The sequence below is a fragment of the Micropterus dolomieu genome, linkage group LG15 (genome assembly GCF_021292245.1).
Source record: "Micropterus dolomieu isolate WLL.071019.BEF.003 ecotype Adirondacks linkage group LG15, ASM2129224v1, whole genome shotgun sequence".
In the NCBI taxonomy this organism is placed as follows: domain Eukaryota; kingdom Metazoa; phylum Chordata; class Actinopteri; order Centrarchiformes; family Centrarchidae; genus Micropterus; species Micropterus dolomieu.
In genome coordinates, this window is record NC_060164.1 from 10645429 (window position 1) to 10662122 (window position 16694).

The 16694-nt window shown below is 38.8% G+C and overlaps 1 protein-coding gene across 5 annotated transcripts in view; it reads right to left on the minus strand.

Annotated features, from left to right (window-relative positions):
• Nucleotides 1-16694, minus strand: part of LOC123983974 (neurexin-1a-like) — a 286657-nt gene that overhangs the window by 29403 nt on the left and 240560 nt on the right. For 3 of the 5 annotated variants that reach the window (XM_046070492.1, XM_046070494.1, XM_046070493.1), the window contains 3 exons: nt 16110-16281; nt 9751-9840; nt 8073-8392 (listed from right to left, as the gene is read on the minus strand). In XM_046070492.1, the coding sequence (XP_045926448.1) occupies nt 8073-8392; nt 9751-9840; nt 16110-16281 (582 nt within the window). The remainder of the gene's footprint in view (nt 1-8072; nt 8393-9750; nt 9841-16109; nt 16282-16694) is intronic. The other 2 variants (XM_046070497.1, XM_046070496.1) reach the window with 1 other exon arrangement.

Genomic DNA, 16694 nt, shown 5'->3' on the forward strand with positions numbered 1-16694 from the left:
ATACAAAAAATTCAAGACAATTCAACTTCGGCAGCGGGCGGGCGTGTGCGTGAGGCGAGCACTTCACCTCACTCTAACAGGGATACTTGCTACTGAACATAGACTGTTTATGCTGCTCCCTGATAAAAGATACCTGCTGATACCTGTTAAAAAAACAAACAAACAAGAAAACTACGTTCTGATGGTAGGCTAACTTAATTTAGCTTGTTAAAACTATGTATATATATATATAGTTTTAACAAGCTAAATAAAAGGTAATACCGTGGCAGTGGCAAATAGCTTTGGTTTAATATTTGATTTGATTACATTACTGTTTAAATTGAAATTTACAAGAAACATTTTATTGCTACTGTGTAAAGGGAATACTGCTGGTAAAAAGCACCTTATTTAAGTGTTTGCAAACCACATGATATTGAACATAGTACATTTAATTTAAAAGTGCATAATACACTAATTTAGAATTCATTATTCAATTTTACGCGTAACAATGCGATTAATTGGGATTAATATATGTGTCATATCCAGGTTGTCTTTGGGAAATACAGTATATATGAGTGGGAGATCAGCCAGTCAGTGCTCAGACCATACGCTTACTGCATCAAATTGGTCTGCATGGCTGTCGTCCCAGAAGGAATCCTCTTCCAAAGATGATGCACAAGAAAGCCTGCAAACAGTTTGATGAAGACAAGCAGACTAAGGACATGGATTACTGGAACCATGTCCTGTGGTCTGATGAGACCAAGATAAACTTATGTGGTTCAGATGGTGTCAAGCGTGTGTGGCGGCAACCAGGTGAGGAGTTGAAAGACAAGTGTGTCTTGCCTACAGTCAAGCATGGTGGTGGGAGTGTCATGGTCTGGGGCAACATGAGTGCTGCTGGTACGGGGGAGCTACAGTGTACTGTGACATACTGAAGCAGAGCATGATCTCAGCATGATAATGACCCCAAAGACACCTCCAAGACAATCACTGCCTTGCTAAAGAAGGGTGGGTAAAGGTGACCTTAACCCTATTGAGCATCTGTGGGGCATCCTCAAACGGAAGGTGGAGGAGCGCAGGGTCTCTAACTTCCACCAGCTCTGTGATGTCGTCATGGAGAAGTGGAAGAGGACTCCAGTTGCAACCTGTGAAGCTCTGGTGAACTCTGTGCCCAAGAGGGTTAAGGCAGTGCTGGAAAATAATGGTGGCCACACAAAATATTGACACTTTGTGTTAGGAGTATGGTTTTGCCACCTGTGTTGCTCCCGCCCCGCTCATTAGTCTCTGTGTATATGTATGCCTGCTTGTGTCTCTAGTCCTTGTCACATCCTTGCGTCTAGTGCGTCTTGTTGAGTGTTCCGCCTTGTGCACCTTTTTCCCTGTTTCGGATTATTCACTGTGTTTTCTGGATTACCTTTGTTTGGAGTTGCCTCGAGCTCTATGGAAGCCTGTGCAGTTAAGTTTAGTTTAAATAAATGTTTTCTGTTGAACTGAATCCTCCTGTTTGGTCTGCATTTGGGTCCACACCTCAGTCTGCACTCAGCCGACCCGTGACACTTTGTGCCCAATTTGGACATTTACACTTGGAGGTGTACTCACTTTTGTTGCCAGTGGTTTAGACATTAATGGCTGTGTGATGTGTTATTTTGAGGGGACAGCAAATTTACACTGTTATACAAGCTGTACACTCACTACTTTACATTGTAGCAAAGTGTCATTTCTTCTGTGTTGTCACATTAAAAGATATAATCGAATATTTACAAAAATGTGAGGGGGGTACTCACTTTTGTGAGATACTGTATGTGTGTATATATATATATATATATATATATATATATACACACACACACACACACGCTTCTCATTTCAAACTAAATGAAGAATGAATCGTCCCTAAATTCAAATCCGAGTATTATATCATGGGGCACAATTAAATAACCTGCACTGCATGTGTGCAGTTGCCTGAGGAGTGCTTAATACCCAAGATAAGTCTCAGGTCTGAATATTGATGCATGCAGGATTAGTATTAAATCTAGGCTGTGAAGACTTATTGCAGTGTTAGCTTGTAAAACAATAATCCCTACCAGTATCAAGACAATCACAACAATGCCTAAAGGTAGTACCCGATACAATAAAGCTACATAGTGCATGGATTATTATAAAAGGAGAGAAGCTGCAGACTGAGCAGTTATTGGGTGTTAAGTTGCAGAAGATTTTTCACCACAAGATTACTGTGACACTAAGTTTAATATACTGTGTTTGTAAGAGCCAATGAGGGAGGGAGGCTAGCAGGTACCCAAACGCTGTGCTGAAGGTGTGGCAGTGCGGCATGTCCAATATTCGATTATCCCTGTGAATTAGAGAGGCCAGGTTTCTGCCCCGAGTCTCAGGGACCAAGACAAACAGAGCCACTACAAGCCAGTTCAGCTGGAACTGAATCATGTGCTATGAGTGCAAATTAAATGGCCCACACAGTGTGTGTTGAATGTTTCTCACGTCCCCTGAATGGCTATTACACCCACCCTACATAGGGTTAATTCAGAAATAGTGGGGCCAATTGGCTATTAGGTGGCAATGATGTGACATAGTGGCCATTCATTCTCCATAGAGCAGGCTATTATCTGCATTTCTTGAATTTCCAGTGACAATTTATAAAAAAAGACATTGTACTCTGCAAAAAGGTAATGAAAGCAACATGGCAAGCATGAAATGGTGTTATGAGGTTTAATTTTACTGTTCTATTAAAGAAATACATATTGACCTGACTACAAGACAATGCTTAATTACAAAACTAATGACTTTTCCATTAATCTCAATTATATTTTGTGCTAATAAGCAAAAGTGAGCATGCTAACAGGCCAAAAGAATGTGAACTAGGTGAACATTACCTGGTAAGCATCAGCATGTTAGCAATGTAAATGTTGGCATGTTAGCATGTTGATGGTAGCATTTAGCTTGAATCACCGCTGTGCTGTACCTGCGTCCAATATCACAGAGCTACTTGAGTGGCAGAGTATTCTCTCCTTGTGTCTCTCTATGATGCTAGAGCCAATACCAACTTTGGAGGATGTTCCTGCTGACAGTGCTGGTGGTGGATGGCAGCCTCACACCATGACCGCTTGTGAGATTTATATACTGTATGTGTGCTGGCCAGGGTTGATAATACAGCGCAATGCAGGTGAGGATCCATCACTGTCAACAGCTCTCAATGGCTCTTCTAGATAGCCGGCTTTGGTCTTTATTTATTTATTTATTGTTGCCAGGAGGGTAACAGCTACATAGGGCGCTATCTCTTATCCTTGAGCGGTTTTGATTAAGCATCATCTAGTATCTTTCTGCATCATTTTGTCATTTTGTTCACCAGCCATTCAAAAAACTGCAACACACAACATGCTGTTGTATTGGCTGTGGCTTCCATATATTTAGTATTGGTATGGAAATGTACAATATCTTAAAATAGGTTGAGCTATCACATTAAGTGATTGCAACATTTAGTTGAGGACCATGGAGACACATTAACAAGCGCTAGGTCAGTATAATGCTGATAGTGCTCGACCGCTGAAAGCTGTTGCCATTAGACCTGTGTGGGTTGACAGTTTAGGTTCAAAATTGACATCAGCAGATACAGTCCTATATATCTCAAATTATTCTCCAATTTGCACAAATAAAGTTGACTACTTTTCAGTGCAATGGGGGAGTTTTCCTAACAATAAATATATGAAGCTAAGGTAGGAATAGTCCAAATGATATGAGCAGACAAGAGAATTAGGTAGCACTTCTTGGTGCATGAGCACAGTAGCTGGTCCATTGTTTGTGTATGCATACACAAGTGCATTATGGTTTAATTGGATGTGACCAGGCACCGCTACAGAGAGCTAGACACTTCATTAAGACATGACAGTCAGGCCCATACAGTAAGCTATCTCCCCCCGTGTAGGGCAGGAAGCACACAGCAGAAAAAGCCACTACAGAGAATATTTGACATGTAGGAGCCAAGTGTAGAATCTCTGCAGGAAACGGCAAGATATGATCAAAATAAAGGTAAGATCAAGGCTGGGTCTCACAATTATTTACTATCTCTGTGTTTAGTGGGTTCTGAGTCCTGGAATTGAATCAATCCACTTATTCCTTATAAAAGCTAATCACTATAAAAATAACAATTCAAACTCATCAGCCTTTTTTCCCCCATGGTGCATTTCTTTCCTGTTAGGCCAGTGTGCACTAAGATGATAATATTCTTATTAATAAAGCATGAGTGGACACCCAGTGGTTTGAGAAGAATGACATTAATATAATGTCACCCATAAGCCAAAGCCCAGAGTATTCAATAACAATATAACCCCAGTGGAGCATTTAGAGAACTTTTTGATGGGGCACCTGAGAAGGCAGAGCCCCGCCAGACCCTTCAAAATCATTATACTAATGATGATTACCACTGACTTTACCCTCTAGGAGAAACGTGGGCCAGTGCAAAAAGACATCTACGGAGCCAGTGTCACTGAAAGATTTTATTGTGCTGGCATTTAGACTGTGTTGGCACAGCAAGACAGTTGTGCTGGTTGTATACTTTTGTTTTTATTTATTTAAGGTGTGTGTCAAGATAAGCTGCTCAAGATCAGAGACTAGGGGTCATGATTACTCAAAGGTAATCTGATTACTAAAATTACTGTGGCAAGCTTTGGTTTATTCAGTATACTTATTCACTGGTTGCGTGATAGTTCTCTGTGGGTTGGTCACTATGAGTGAAACCTATCACTTTGCACGTCAACTGTTAATCTAAAAAAATATTATCGCTGCTTTAAATATTGATATTAAAAGCAATAAGCACTTACAACCAGTGACTTTAACTGGACTTAAAAATACATCAAACCTTGGTCATTGTTAGAAAGGCTTATAAAAGGTCTTAGATCTGTTCTTCTTATTTTGGATCCAACTGCACTCTGTGACAGACTGATAAACATTTTCTGTTGCACCATTTTCACTGAGCTTCAATGGTTAGAGCCTGATACTGTCCGCTAAAGTGTCCATTCCATTTCCACTGGGACCAGCTATACTAAAAATGTACTTGTCCCCGTAATGTAAAGCTCTCAGGATATAAAACCATTCTGTGAATTGCTGTTGCCATCTGAGGGGAGATGGAACAGCTGGACAATGATTAAAATGCTGACTGTTCAAGGGAAAGGACACTGAATGCTCCATCTCTTTTTACAGAGGCCAGACATGATGCCTTTCTAAGTGAAGGGTCCTGAGACATTAACGCCTTAACGCAGAAGCTCACCATGGGAAGGTCGTCACGTTGAATCAAACTGAACACACTGACATCTCCCAATGCACACGTTTTTGCATGCCTCATTCATCTCTCCGCCTACATGACAGAACGACTCGTTAATCCAGTGACCTTTTTTTCCTGTATGAATGCATTAGACAACACCTAAACCAACACAGTTAACCTCGACTATTCTCCATTTTCTTTAAAGTCTTTATATGTCACTTAAAGGTGCGTGTGCAACATAAACTGACAGTACAGCCAAAAGTCATCATAGCAGTACCACTAGCCTTACTGGTATACCACATACTTTTAAAATAATAGGTGCATGTATATTCACAAAACACCTTTTAGGATTGAACGGTACATTTCACTGCTTACATACAAACCAATAGCTGCACATATGATTGCTACAAGGCAAATGGTTATTGATTAAACTATTCAAGCAGAATCTGGTTAGCATAAAGCCATAATGTCAGATATCCAAACACAAGATAACATCTAAGGCAGAAAAAATGTAAATGGGTAAATATCTCTGTTATGCACTGCATTTCTTAATGGTCATGGCCATTAAGAATATATCACTTTATTTCTCTCCATATGAAAATGCCTGAAAAAGACAGGCAACCATCTCATCAAGCCTTCTCTGTTGTGCCAATCTCTTGGTTTCTTGGTGGCAATTTATAAAACCGCATGAAGCTGGTGTATAATTATAGTATATTGTCTGATATTTCTCCTGCATTACATGCTCCTGCAATGGTTGAGGAACCATGCTGAGTCTAAGAGAAAACCATTCCACTGGATCAATATTTATGATTGTATTATTTGTCAGCATCTGCAGACCCTTACACAAACCGTTATGATGGTCTCAGGTCAAAGACTTAAGGGACGGCCAGTAATGTGGAGTCTTTACTGCTGCCAAAGTTGAAAACAAGGTGCGACTTATATGTGGGAATCTGTCATTTCATAATATGAGCTGTGGGTTGAACAGTCTGCTAAATTGAAAGTGAAACTTGACATTTAGTTTTCCTTTGGATATATCTGATCTTTTTAAAAAGCTCTATGTAAAAGCTTAAGCCCGGCTTCATAGACACATCGACATTCAAGGTTGAGCGCTTCTACTTTCCTTTTTGATAAAGCCAACAATGGGTCTTAATGTGAAAATAAACATTTATATCTGGTTGAAGAACATCGTCTGAGTTACTTCTAACTTATCAGCATGACTCTTTGAAGGCACTGAAACATTTTTTTCTAAAACCCTTGAAATGGACTGAGATGTGTGTGTGCATTCATTGTTATCTAAAACAGAAAAAGTTATACAGTCTGTCAAAAAGGACTTAAAACCAAATGAATTTGATTCTGTGTATATTTTTCAACTAGAAGTTAAACCCTCCCCCTCCTGGAGATGCTATAATCCCCCTTTACCCAATCCGATTAATCCAAAATGAGTTAAGTCCAAAATGATTTTAAACTATATTTCTAAAAGCTGATTAAGTCCTGATTAAAGGGTCATTTTAGTCAACTACTATGCTTAATATAAGCTACTATGTATGCTTTCCCTGCAACTGACTCACTGAATATTTAAACTTCTAACACACATTTTAACTTTGTATGTGTCCCCCTAACATGCATATCTATAACATTTACACTTACTTATCAGGACTTACTTGAGAGTTCATATAATGTAAAATGCCCATTATTTAAAAAAAGTCACTGTCATTGTTAATGTGTTTTAGGTCCATAATGTCCAATTGTTGGTAAACAATGAGGTCACTTTTCTGTCTGTACAGGTGGGAAAATGAAGGCCATGAAGCTTCTATTTTTGTTTTGTACCAACAATACATGAATGCATTCCCTACATTCTGACTATTCTCTTTGTTTTGATGAACAACAATCCACTGAAACAATTTTTCTTAGCGACCTAAATGAGTCAATACCATGTTCTGTTCAGTGTGCAGGTACTCCTAGAACGTAATAAAGTTCTGCCAGCATGTTTGTTGCCAGCTTATTTGTGCCAGTAAACACTGGTTTGAAATTCAAACAAATGTAAATGAGACAACTCTTAAATTCACGTTTACATCCTAAGAACCTCCAGGACTTTGCAGTTACACTAGGATTAGAAATGTGACTCTTATATGTGTGAAACAAATATGGTAGTTATTCAAACTAAGACAAAAATATATTTAAATGGCATAACAATACATTTTTATGGCTATTTCTGCTTTTAAAATCTATGGTGGCTGCTGAATTATACCAGATTTAGGAGGAATTATCTTCTGTTCTTGGCAAAGGACTGTGAGAGAATAGTCTGCCATTTCATTTGATAGGACACAAGCTTTGTGTTGCATTGTTTAGTCACACATTGTGACATTTGAGAAGTAATATGCTCCTGCAGATGCTGCACCGCTCACGCAGGACAGATAAAGATGATGGAGGACCTCTACGATGGTTATCACTCTTATACACACACACACACACACACACACACACACACACACACACACCCGCACGGTGCCACATCTGATTGTACGGGGGGAGAAACGGACGACAGTGTGCCTGTGGTGCTGCTCCCAACGGTGGAACAATGCACTTATTTTCCTTCAGTTTTTAGGTCAGAGGACTCAAGAAGAAGAAAGACGTGACACAATAAAGTAAGGCATACGTTCCACTGTTCCACTAAGAGCACAATGATGTAATGTATTATATGAATCCAGGATGTGCTTAACTTCATGCTGGGCATTGTGAGAATTTCTAAAGTGGATCAAGTTGAGACAATAATGACATGAGTGGAAGCCACTTACACAGAATCATTTTAAGAGGATCTTACCTGCTGAGGCTCTCGTGGTGTGGTCTGCTTGACTCGCCTGCTGGACGCTGTGGTGGTGGTGATCTCCATGATGGTCGTGGATGTCTCTGAGCGATTGGCTGTGGTGCTCGACTGCGGCGTGATAGAGGAGGGCGACTCCCCCACAAGCCGCACGCTGCCCTGGATCTTAATGTTGGGATCCCCCTCCGCGGCCATGTTGAACACCTTTAAGCCATTATAGTAGAGGCCCGAAAGCTGGCCCTGAAAGGATCGACTCCGGTCTCGCTCCCAGCCCCCAATCTGTATAGTGGTTTGGCTGTTGAAGATTGTAAGCTGCCGCCCTGTGGGAAAACAACGTTTCATATATACAAGAATGTTGAACTGTGGACTCAGCCACTTTTACTGAACAGGAAAAAAAAAGACAGAAAGACAGATTATTTGCCCAGTGGCTAATGAGACCAATAAATTACAGGTTGCGGAGGCAAATCCTGATAATTTATTGCAGTTATAATGATGAGATGACTATGAAAATAAAAAATAAAAACACAGGATTTAGAAAATCAATCAATGCAGCTTTGCTAAAAGGGCAGACTAATCTAAAATAACAAGAAGAGAGATGAATTATAAGTAGTAATGTTATGTGTATGCAATAGATTTAACTACAATTGAAAAGATAACATAATCTTGAAAGTAATACAAACGGACAATTTGTTTGCAGGAAATTGCCTGGGAAATAAGACAAATATACAAAACATTTGTCTAACAAAGCTAAAAGCATACATTTCATTATGCTTTGCTTGTGTTATCTGACAACAACTTCTAAAATGGCTACTGGCTGTGAGAATTGGACTTTTCTCGTGTACAGTCTCACAGGAAGCAGGACACACTTCAGGAAATTTGAAACTATTCATCCTTTTAGCAAAAGAAAACCAAGGAAAATCAAAATTAGAACGGATATGGTTGGGCACATGGAGAACCAAAAAACATTTTATGACAGCACTTTCATAACAGAAAACAGAAAAGAAATCAAATAAAAAAACTAAAACAGAAATGATAGGGCTCATTTCACATTTTAGGTGAAAATATGAATTAGTTATTGAACTATAAAAACAAAGCATGCACTCAGTTTGTTTTATATTACAGATTCTTGATCTAATGCCCTATACATATTTACAATGTCTGTTAAAGGGACTCAAAAATTCTGATGCCAATTCATATTGCACTCTATTTATCATTGCTAGCAGTTTAATCAGAATAGATCAAATGACACCAAGTACTGTACTGTACAGTATATGTGCTGTATGTTTCAAAAGTGTTTCAAATAACACTTAGCAACTAATGAATGACTAAACTAGAACTTTTAAACTTATCATTTAGATGTTTACAGCAAAATGCTACAGTAATTTATAGACATTTTAACAATTCTTATATTACTTCAGTAAGTGGATTTAAATTCATATTTACAGTCCCTTTAACCTTAAGTTGACAATAAACACGTATTAAAACAGCTGACATCTATAAAATAAATACATTATTATGAAAAGTATGAAACATTGCAAACTAAATTTAACTGTTCAAATCATTTAGTTTTTAAAGTTTTACTGAACATTTATGTTTTTAAGTTTATTATTTACAAAATATTTCTACAACTTGGTTATGATCAATTTATTTTATTTGAAATTTTAATCAGTGATTTTACCTTTGTCGAGTAGCCATTCGTCAACTACTCGACCAAGTCGGTATGGGATTCGCTGTCTAGCAATCGCCAGGCGTTCGTTATCATTGTTGCCTTTAAAGTTTAAAGAGACATTTCATTGGTTACAATCTGTAAGGTCAAAGGTTAAATGTTCATACTTAATGCTGGAGCTATACAACTGCACAAGGTTTTTATATATTTAAAACGTTTTGTATATTTAAAAAAACAATATTTACTGAAACATTATTTGAACAAACTTCACTCCTTTTATTTTATTTTAGCCAACAAATTAGTCCTATATTAATTGAAAATAAGTGAACAACCACGCAAATGTTTCATCTAGGTTAATAGAGCTATGTTATAAACCAACCCAAATCACCAATTTATACATTTCCATTACAAAATCTTTACCCAAATATTTCCATCCCATTTTTCTTCTCCCTCTTTATCTTTTTAACTGGATTTTAAACTAGTTATATACATTTTCAAAAAGAACATCATTTAAATTTATTGTTGAATCAACCTTTTATGGTTTAAAGGATAAAACAATTTAACTTTAACATATTACAAATGCCCACCCCATTTATAAATAGCCTAATTGACAAGAAATAATAAGCTAATTGCAAATACAACAATTAACACAATATACATTCAGAGCATCTAGTCAGAAAAAGTTAGAAGACAATGTCAAAGTAGGTACATACACTAATAGAATGGCTTTGACAAAAGCTATGAGTCATGAAGAAGGAAAAAGTCACGAGCTTAATTGTCTAAATATTGTACACTGATAACTTTGGAGTCGATGTAAAAGTAGTTTTCCAACAGTATTTAGAGAATAAGCCAAATAAGTGTCAGAAGGGAGAAAGACCAGCTCCAGAAAAACTCCACTCCAAGATTGGAGGGGCACTTTGGCATTAATGACGGCAAACTCTGCATCACCCTTTTGTCAAGACCAATAACCTCTCCAGAACAGAAGACTTTCAGCAAAATAGCACTGTCTCTGAGTGCATTTCCCCCCGGTATTGTCTGCAGAGATTGAATTCAGTCAGCTCCATTCTTCCGGCAGATTGACAATGTTTGTCCCATCAACTATATTAATTCAGTTCTGGCAGATAAAAGATCCGGTAGCTAAGAATGATTCGGAGGAGAATAGCTTTGAAGGGGTAAGGATCGCAGAGACATGAGGGAAAGGAGGTAACCTTGTAACAGATGCACAGTTGGTCTGATAAAAGGTCTTAGAGGTAAGACGGCGCATAAAAAGACATTTTTTAATCGCATCAGCTTGAATTACTGTAGAGGATCAGCTACACAGAGAAGGGTTTAAAGCTTGTCTATACAGCTCATGGAATTTGGCTGCAGTTGATTGTGCCAGGTTGGAGCACAAAAGGCTTGTGAAGGAGATTTCTTTGCACTCAACATTGACGTAGAAAGATACATTCTGCATTACAACAAAGCTGCACAGGGACACTGTGTATAGTTTTTGACATGGATCTTCAAATGTTATTTGGTGAGCAAAATTTCTGAAACAATATCCAGTCATCTAAAGTACATTCAGGACACATACTTAGTGTACCTATTTTCATATTAATATACTTCTCCACCATTAATCAAGCCACTTTAAATGGAGCACCTTTATGTTAACCTAAACTCAGCCTTTACCTGCACATAGACATCATCTCCAACACAAAATAGTGACGTTTTCAAATTACATGTAAAAGTCACTTATGTGATCAAGAGTACTTACACTGACTGGCTGATGATGGATTGATGCCCAAGGAAAAGGCTGGCGAAATTCAGTATTTTTGAAATTGTCAACAAATATCTCAAAACAACAATTTGTTAGTCCGCTCCGACTACCCAGGCTGAGTACGAAGACGTAAACCACAGTTTTTAGTAAATGTCACTAAAACATGTGGATTAATTTATATTTGGTGCTCTAGTGAGTATTCAAGGCAGCAGGACGGCATCTGTGGAAAGTAAAATAATCCACAGCGCCCCACTTCATGATAATGAAGGAACATGTCACACAGTGAAACAATGTGGCTTACTGATATCATTTCAATAGTTTTTGGACATTAATGGAGTTCTGTGGCACAGAGGTGTAAGCTATAACAGGCTGTAGATTCACAGGTAATATTAATATGATTCATTCATTGTTGTTTCTGGTCATTTCATGGGATGTGTTAACATTAACAAAAACACAACATAGCACCAGACTTATTCCTTAAAAACAACATTTCTACAACTGCACAGTATTGTCAAGAATTACTGAACAATATATTTAATTTATGCTACAGCTACAAAATAAGCTCCTCCAGGTAGGTGGATGCAAAACATGCCAGCCTCCAGTCGCTTCCGGCTTATATAAAGTCTACCACTCTGCCTGGTGTTGAACACACAATGTATTTGCCTTATGCAAGGCTCCTGGAGCTCTGCACCTCCTAATTCTCCTAAGCACTGTGCATGATGGAAGCATTACATACAAATAAATGATAAAACAAAAACAGTACAGCTGTACTTCCTTATATTTTGAATGTGTTAAATTAATGAATAATCCAGTCATGGCTGTTGTCATGGAGTATTCATGGGCTTTGCTAATTCCTGTCACCTCCATTTATCAGTCATGGGGTGTTAGTTTATGTCACCTCTCTGTTTCCTGCTACTGTGACACCTCATCTGAGGAGAGGTCAGTATAAAACAGGCCTCTGGAGAACAGTTACCCTACAGCTGTTGGGAGGATGGTGAGGACATATGAGGTTAGACTGAAGAAGAGCAACACTCATTACTCAACAGCATTTACTCTGATTAACTCATTATTATTTTGTGTACATTCCATCATACACATTCTTGTTTAATTTCTTGACAGTGTGTATCCCTCTACATGCTGCTATCAATAGTGTGTAACAAAAATGACAACTTGTTTAAGAAAAGGGCAAGGAAACGAATAGAAAGACACAGAAGAGTGTCAGGTGGGCATGCACACACACATACAGTAAGTACACACGCTTATCCTCATACACAGCCTGCCACTGTGCCAAAATCCTGCTACATGCTACATCTTCAAAGACAGTAACGCTTTATCTGTTTGGCTTTGGCACCACGTGGCATGCTTAGTCTATCCTTATACTACGGTTAATTAAGTGTTGATATAATCAAGGTCTGATCATGAATTGATCCTCACTGTGGGACACCAGTGTTAAACAATGCTATCCCCTGGGCTCCAATGCAGCAGAAGAGCCCATTCATCCTGCCTGCGAGCGGAGCCTGTGACTGCTGCTGAGTGGTGATTTGGTTTGGTATGGGACAGCCTGGCTTATCTCCTCCACCAGACAGCAGCGATTCAGCTGAGTCGTCCCAACTGACCCGCTTTGCCCTTGCTCACTTGTTTTCTTTTTTGTTAATAAAGTGGTCAGATAAGGTGGGAGCTTTATCTCATTACAAGCCCTAGGACACTTGCCACATGGAATGAACAAATATGCAAATGCTTCCTCTGTTCATAGAGCTGGGAGAATTAAAAAAGAGGACCCTACACAAATCTCACTATTATTTTCATTATTCTGCTCCTTTTTTCCCCCTACTCTGGCGGTGGTAGCAATTGCACCATTTTTTTAAAGCATGCTCAGTGATGACTGCTTGCACAATAGGTTGAATAGGCTCATGGATAGAACAGAGGAGAAACCAGAGCATGGAGCTTTGATAGATAAAGCCAACCCTCCTCTTATTGTATCCCGCAAATCAGACTCGCAGAAAGGTGGAAAAACAGGAGAGAGGGTGAGATCGACAGAGGGGGGGCAGGGATGGACAGACAGAGGTAAAAAAGACAGAAAAGGAGGGAACTGAGAGCTGAGGGGAGTGAAGTGAGAGACAGAGAGCTCTGTAAGTGCACCATGCTCTGGTAACAGTAAAAGAATAAGGCCAGGGACTTCTCCATTATCTTTATGTGCAGCGAGTGTTCATTGGATGCTCCGATAGGATACTGTGCTCTACCCTGCGGGCATAGCTGCGCCATTGTGATGGTATTACTTCCATGGCCAAGACTCGGGAGAAGGGACTGATTATTTATTTTTTTTGTTGCTGCCCAGCCTTTTGTGTGTGTGAAAGCGAGAATAAAAAGGAAACCAAACTAAAATGCAAAAAATAGAAAGTCTAGTCATGTGTCTGTGTGTGTGTGTTTTGCATTTTAGATTCTAATAATTGTGCTAAAGACTTTTAGTGGCCCATAAGTATGTAGTACGAGACTTTTTAATGAGATTACGAGGGCAGCAATGTAGGCCCTGGTGAAGCAATTATTTCCTTGCTTTGAGAATGATCGTTCCCTCCCATATAATCGCCTCCTCTGTCTTTCTCACTCTCCAGCCATCATTTTTATCATTGCTGTCTACTCTTATTATAATCACTGTTGATCTGTGAGTGGCCTAAGAGTGGCTGAGGGCTACTATTATGAGTGTGTTAGAGGCATACATGGATACTAATCAAACTACAGGCGAGCTGGGAGAATAATGGCTTTGTGTGCTGGGGGTGAGGGGAGGAACTGCGCAGTAATTGTGATTGGATGTAATTAGTCTGCAACGAGCCTAATAAGGTAGATGGACTTGGCATTGTCACTGACGCATGATTGGTGGGGATGAGATTGGTCACTTTTCCTTGCAGCATTTATAACTCAGCACTTATCATAAGAGGAATAAATCTAATATTATTATCCAGCCTTTCCATATTTTACTGTACATTGTCCAAAATTTCCATATATAGGAGGTTTTATTCCTTTACAATATGTTAACAACAAATATTTGATATACAGGGCTTCGCTTCAATTACTGGGTATTACATAGTCCAGTACATTATTCACTTTTAAAAAGCTACTGTGTGTCAATGATCTTGAGTGGTTAATTTCATACTGAGGTGAAGCTATCGTATCGTATTTCCCCATCGCATTTCACTCTGCAGTATTACAACCTTATGTGACTTGAATATCCCAGCAACTTCATCATGTTTATGAGCAGCACATCACATGTATCATAGGTGTCTTGGAGACTGGGGGTGTTGTTGGAAGATTGAGATAGTAGCATCCAGGCATTTAACCCTGCTGTGCATTCTGGCATGTCCACGACATGTCAAAAGCCATTAGCATCCCTTTTCCACCTGAGGCAAGAAGCGAGGATTGAGTCCCAGTCATAAAACCCTCTTTCATCTGGATGAATGCACTGTTCATAGCTAAAAAGGTCACCAAACATTATGCAAAAGAAGAGAGACAGGTTGAATTTGTCTTCTGCTTGTCCTGTTGCCCAGGCATTTTATGCATTCCCACAGTCTAAAAAATTTATTTTTTTTACTCTTGTGGAGTAATTCCTACCCTTCTTCCTACAATGATTTAGGTGTTTTGATATTGAGCATTACTGCACAGGCCTATTACAGAACAGTCACATATAATATTCACACTCCTTTAATCCTCCATTGCTTTTGTCAAAGCCTTTAAGCAGGTAAAAAGTTAACAATTTCAACAACACAAGCAGTGGCATTTAAATTTGTTTGGACAGCCATCATACTACTTAACATCTTGACATTCTACAGAAACATACCAGTGTTGCTGAGTTGTTTCCAGAGACAAAGCTCCACCTATAGAAGTTATGAGTTACCACTACACCATAAAAGAAAGCGCCAGTACAAGTATTCCAAGTAGACGTCATATAATGTGGAACGTACTACATATGTTATACTTTTTCAATTACTAAATGCTCATTACACAGGGCAGTGATTAGTGAATTCATCTTCTACCGTCAAGTAAACTGTGCAATAGATTAATTTAGGTATTCAATAACAGTTTGACTGTGTTATTACAGGTTTGTCTAAACTGTCGCTTTAATACAATCAATCTGCCTTATTGGCAGAGGAATAAATATTGAACTGGCACACAATTACTTGCCATAATGAAAGTGGTAATTTGTCTGTAAATAGTCTATTGATTTGACTTACTGTGAACATACACACACTGTAGGTGGATTATTTATGTATATAGGGGGTATGATGCAGACAGGCAGGGTGGGTGGTTAGCCTTTTATACGTTGTATATTTTAGACTATGGGAGCTCTAAAGTGCAACCTATTTACATAGAACTAGGTTGTTTACCACCATTGATTAATGTAAAGTGATAAACATCAGAGATGAGAAAAAAACTCTGCAACACTCGTATTATTCTTAACAGCTGCTGGAAACAGAAACATAAAAAAGCCATTAAAGCACATGCCAAGTGAACATAAAAAACATCCCAACAGATAAGGCTTTAATAGTTGGCTTGATAATCTCTTGGTCATTTTATCGCCTTTAAGCAGAGGCAGATGTAATTAAAGGCAGAGTGGGTGACTCACCTGTGGGGTAGCGCTCAATGACTGGCAGGTCATCCACCTGCAGAGTGGCATTACCCCCACTCCTCGTAAACTTCACTATATGGTACTTTCCGTCATTTACAAACTTTGATGTCTCCTCAATATTAATGTCGTCTGTTCCGACATTAAATACAACAGCAATGTTTCCTTTTTCCTGAAAAGAGAAGAACACACAAAGACAAGGCTTTAGTGACAATAAACATTACTGCATTGGAAGGTCCAGTGTGAAAATTACACTTAAGTGATTGAACATTTTCTCTCGAGCACATATTTTGTCACTATCCTATACCAAATGCCACCTTCACTTTATTCTGCATCTTAACAGGGAGGACAGCAAATATTAATGCATTAAGTGACAGTGATAGCTAATTGTTCTAAAATAAAGAGTGTCTGAGATATTTGGTAAGCAGGACATTATATTGCATTGTGTGACTGGGTGGCTAAGTTCATTTTGCACTTTTAGTTATTCATGCCAAAATGAAGAGTGCCAATCAATAATGTTATATTACTTTTGATAGTGTGAGGAAGGGGGCTGCAATCCTGCATTCCCCCCCCCCCCCCCCCCCC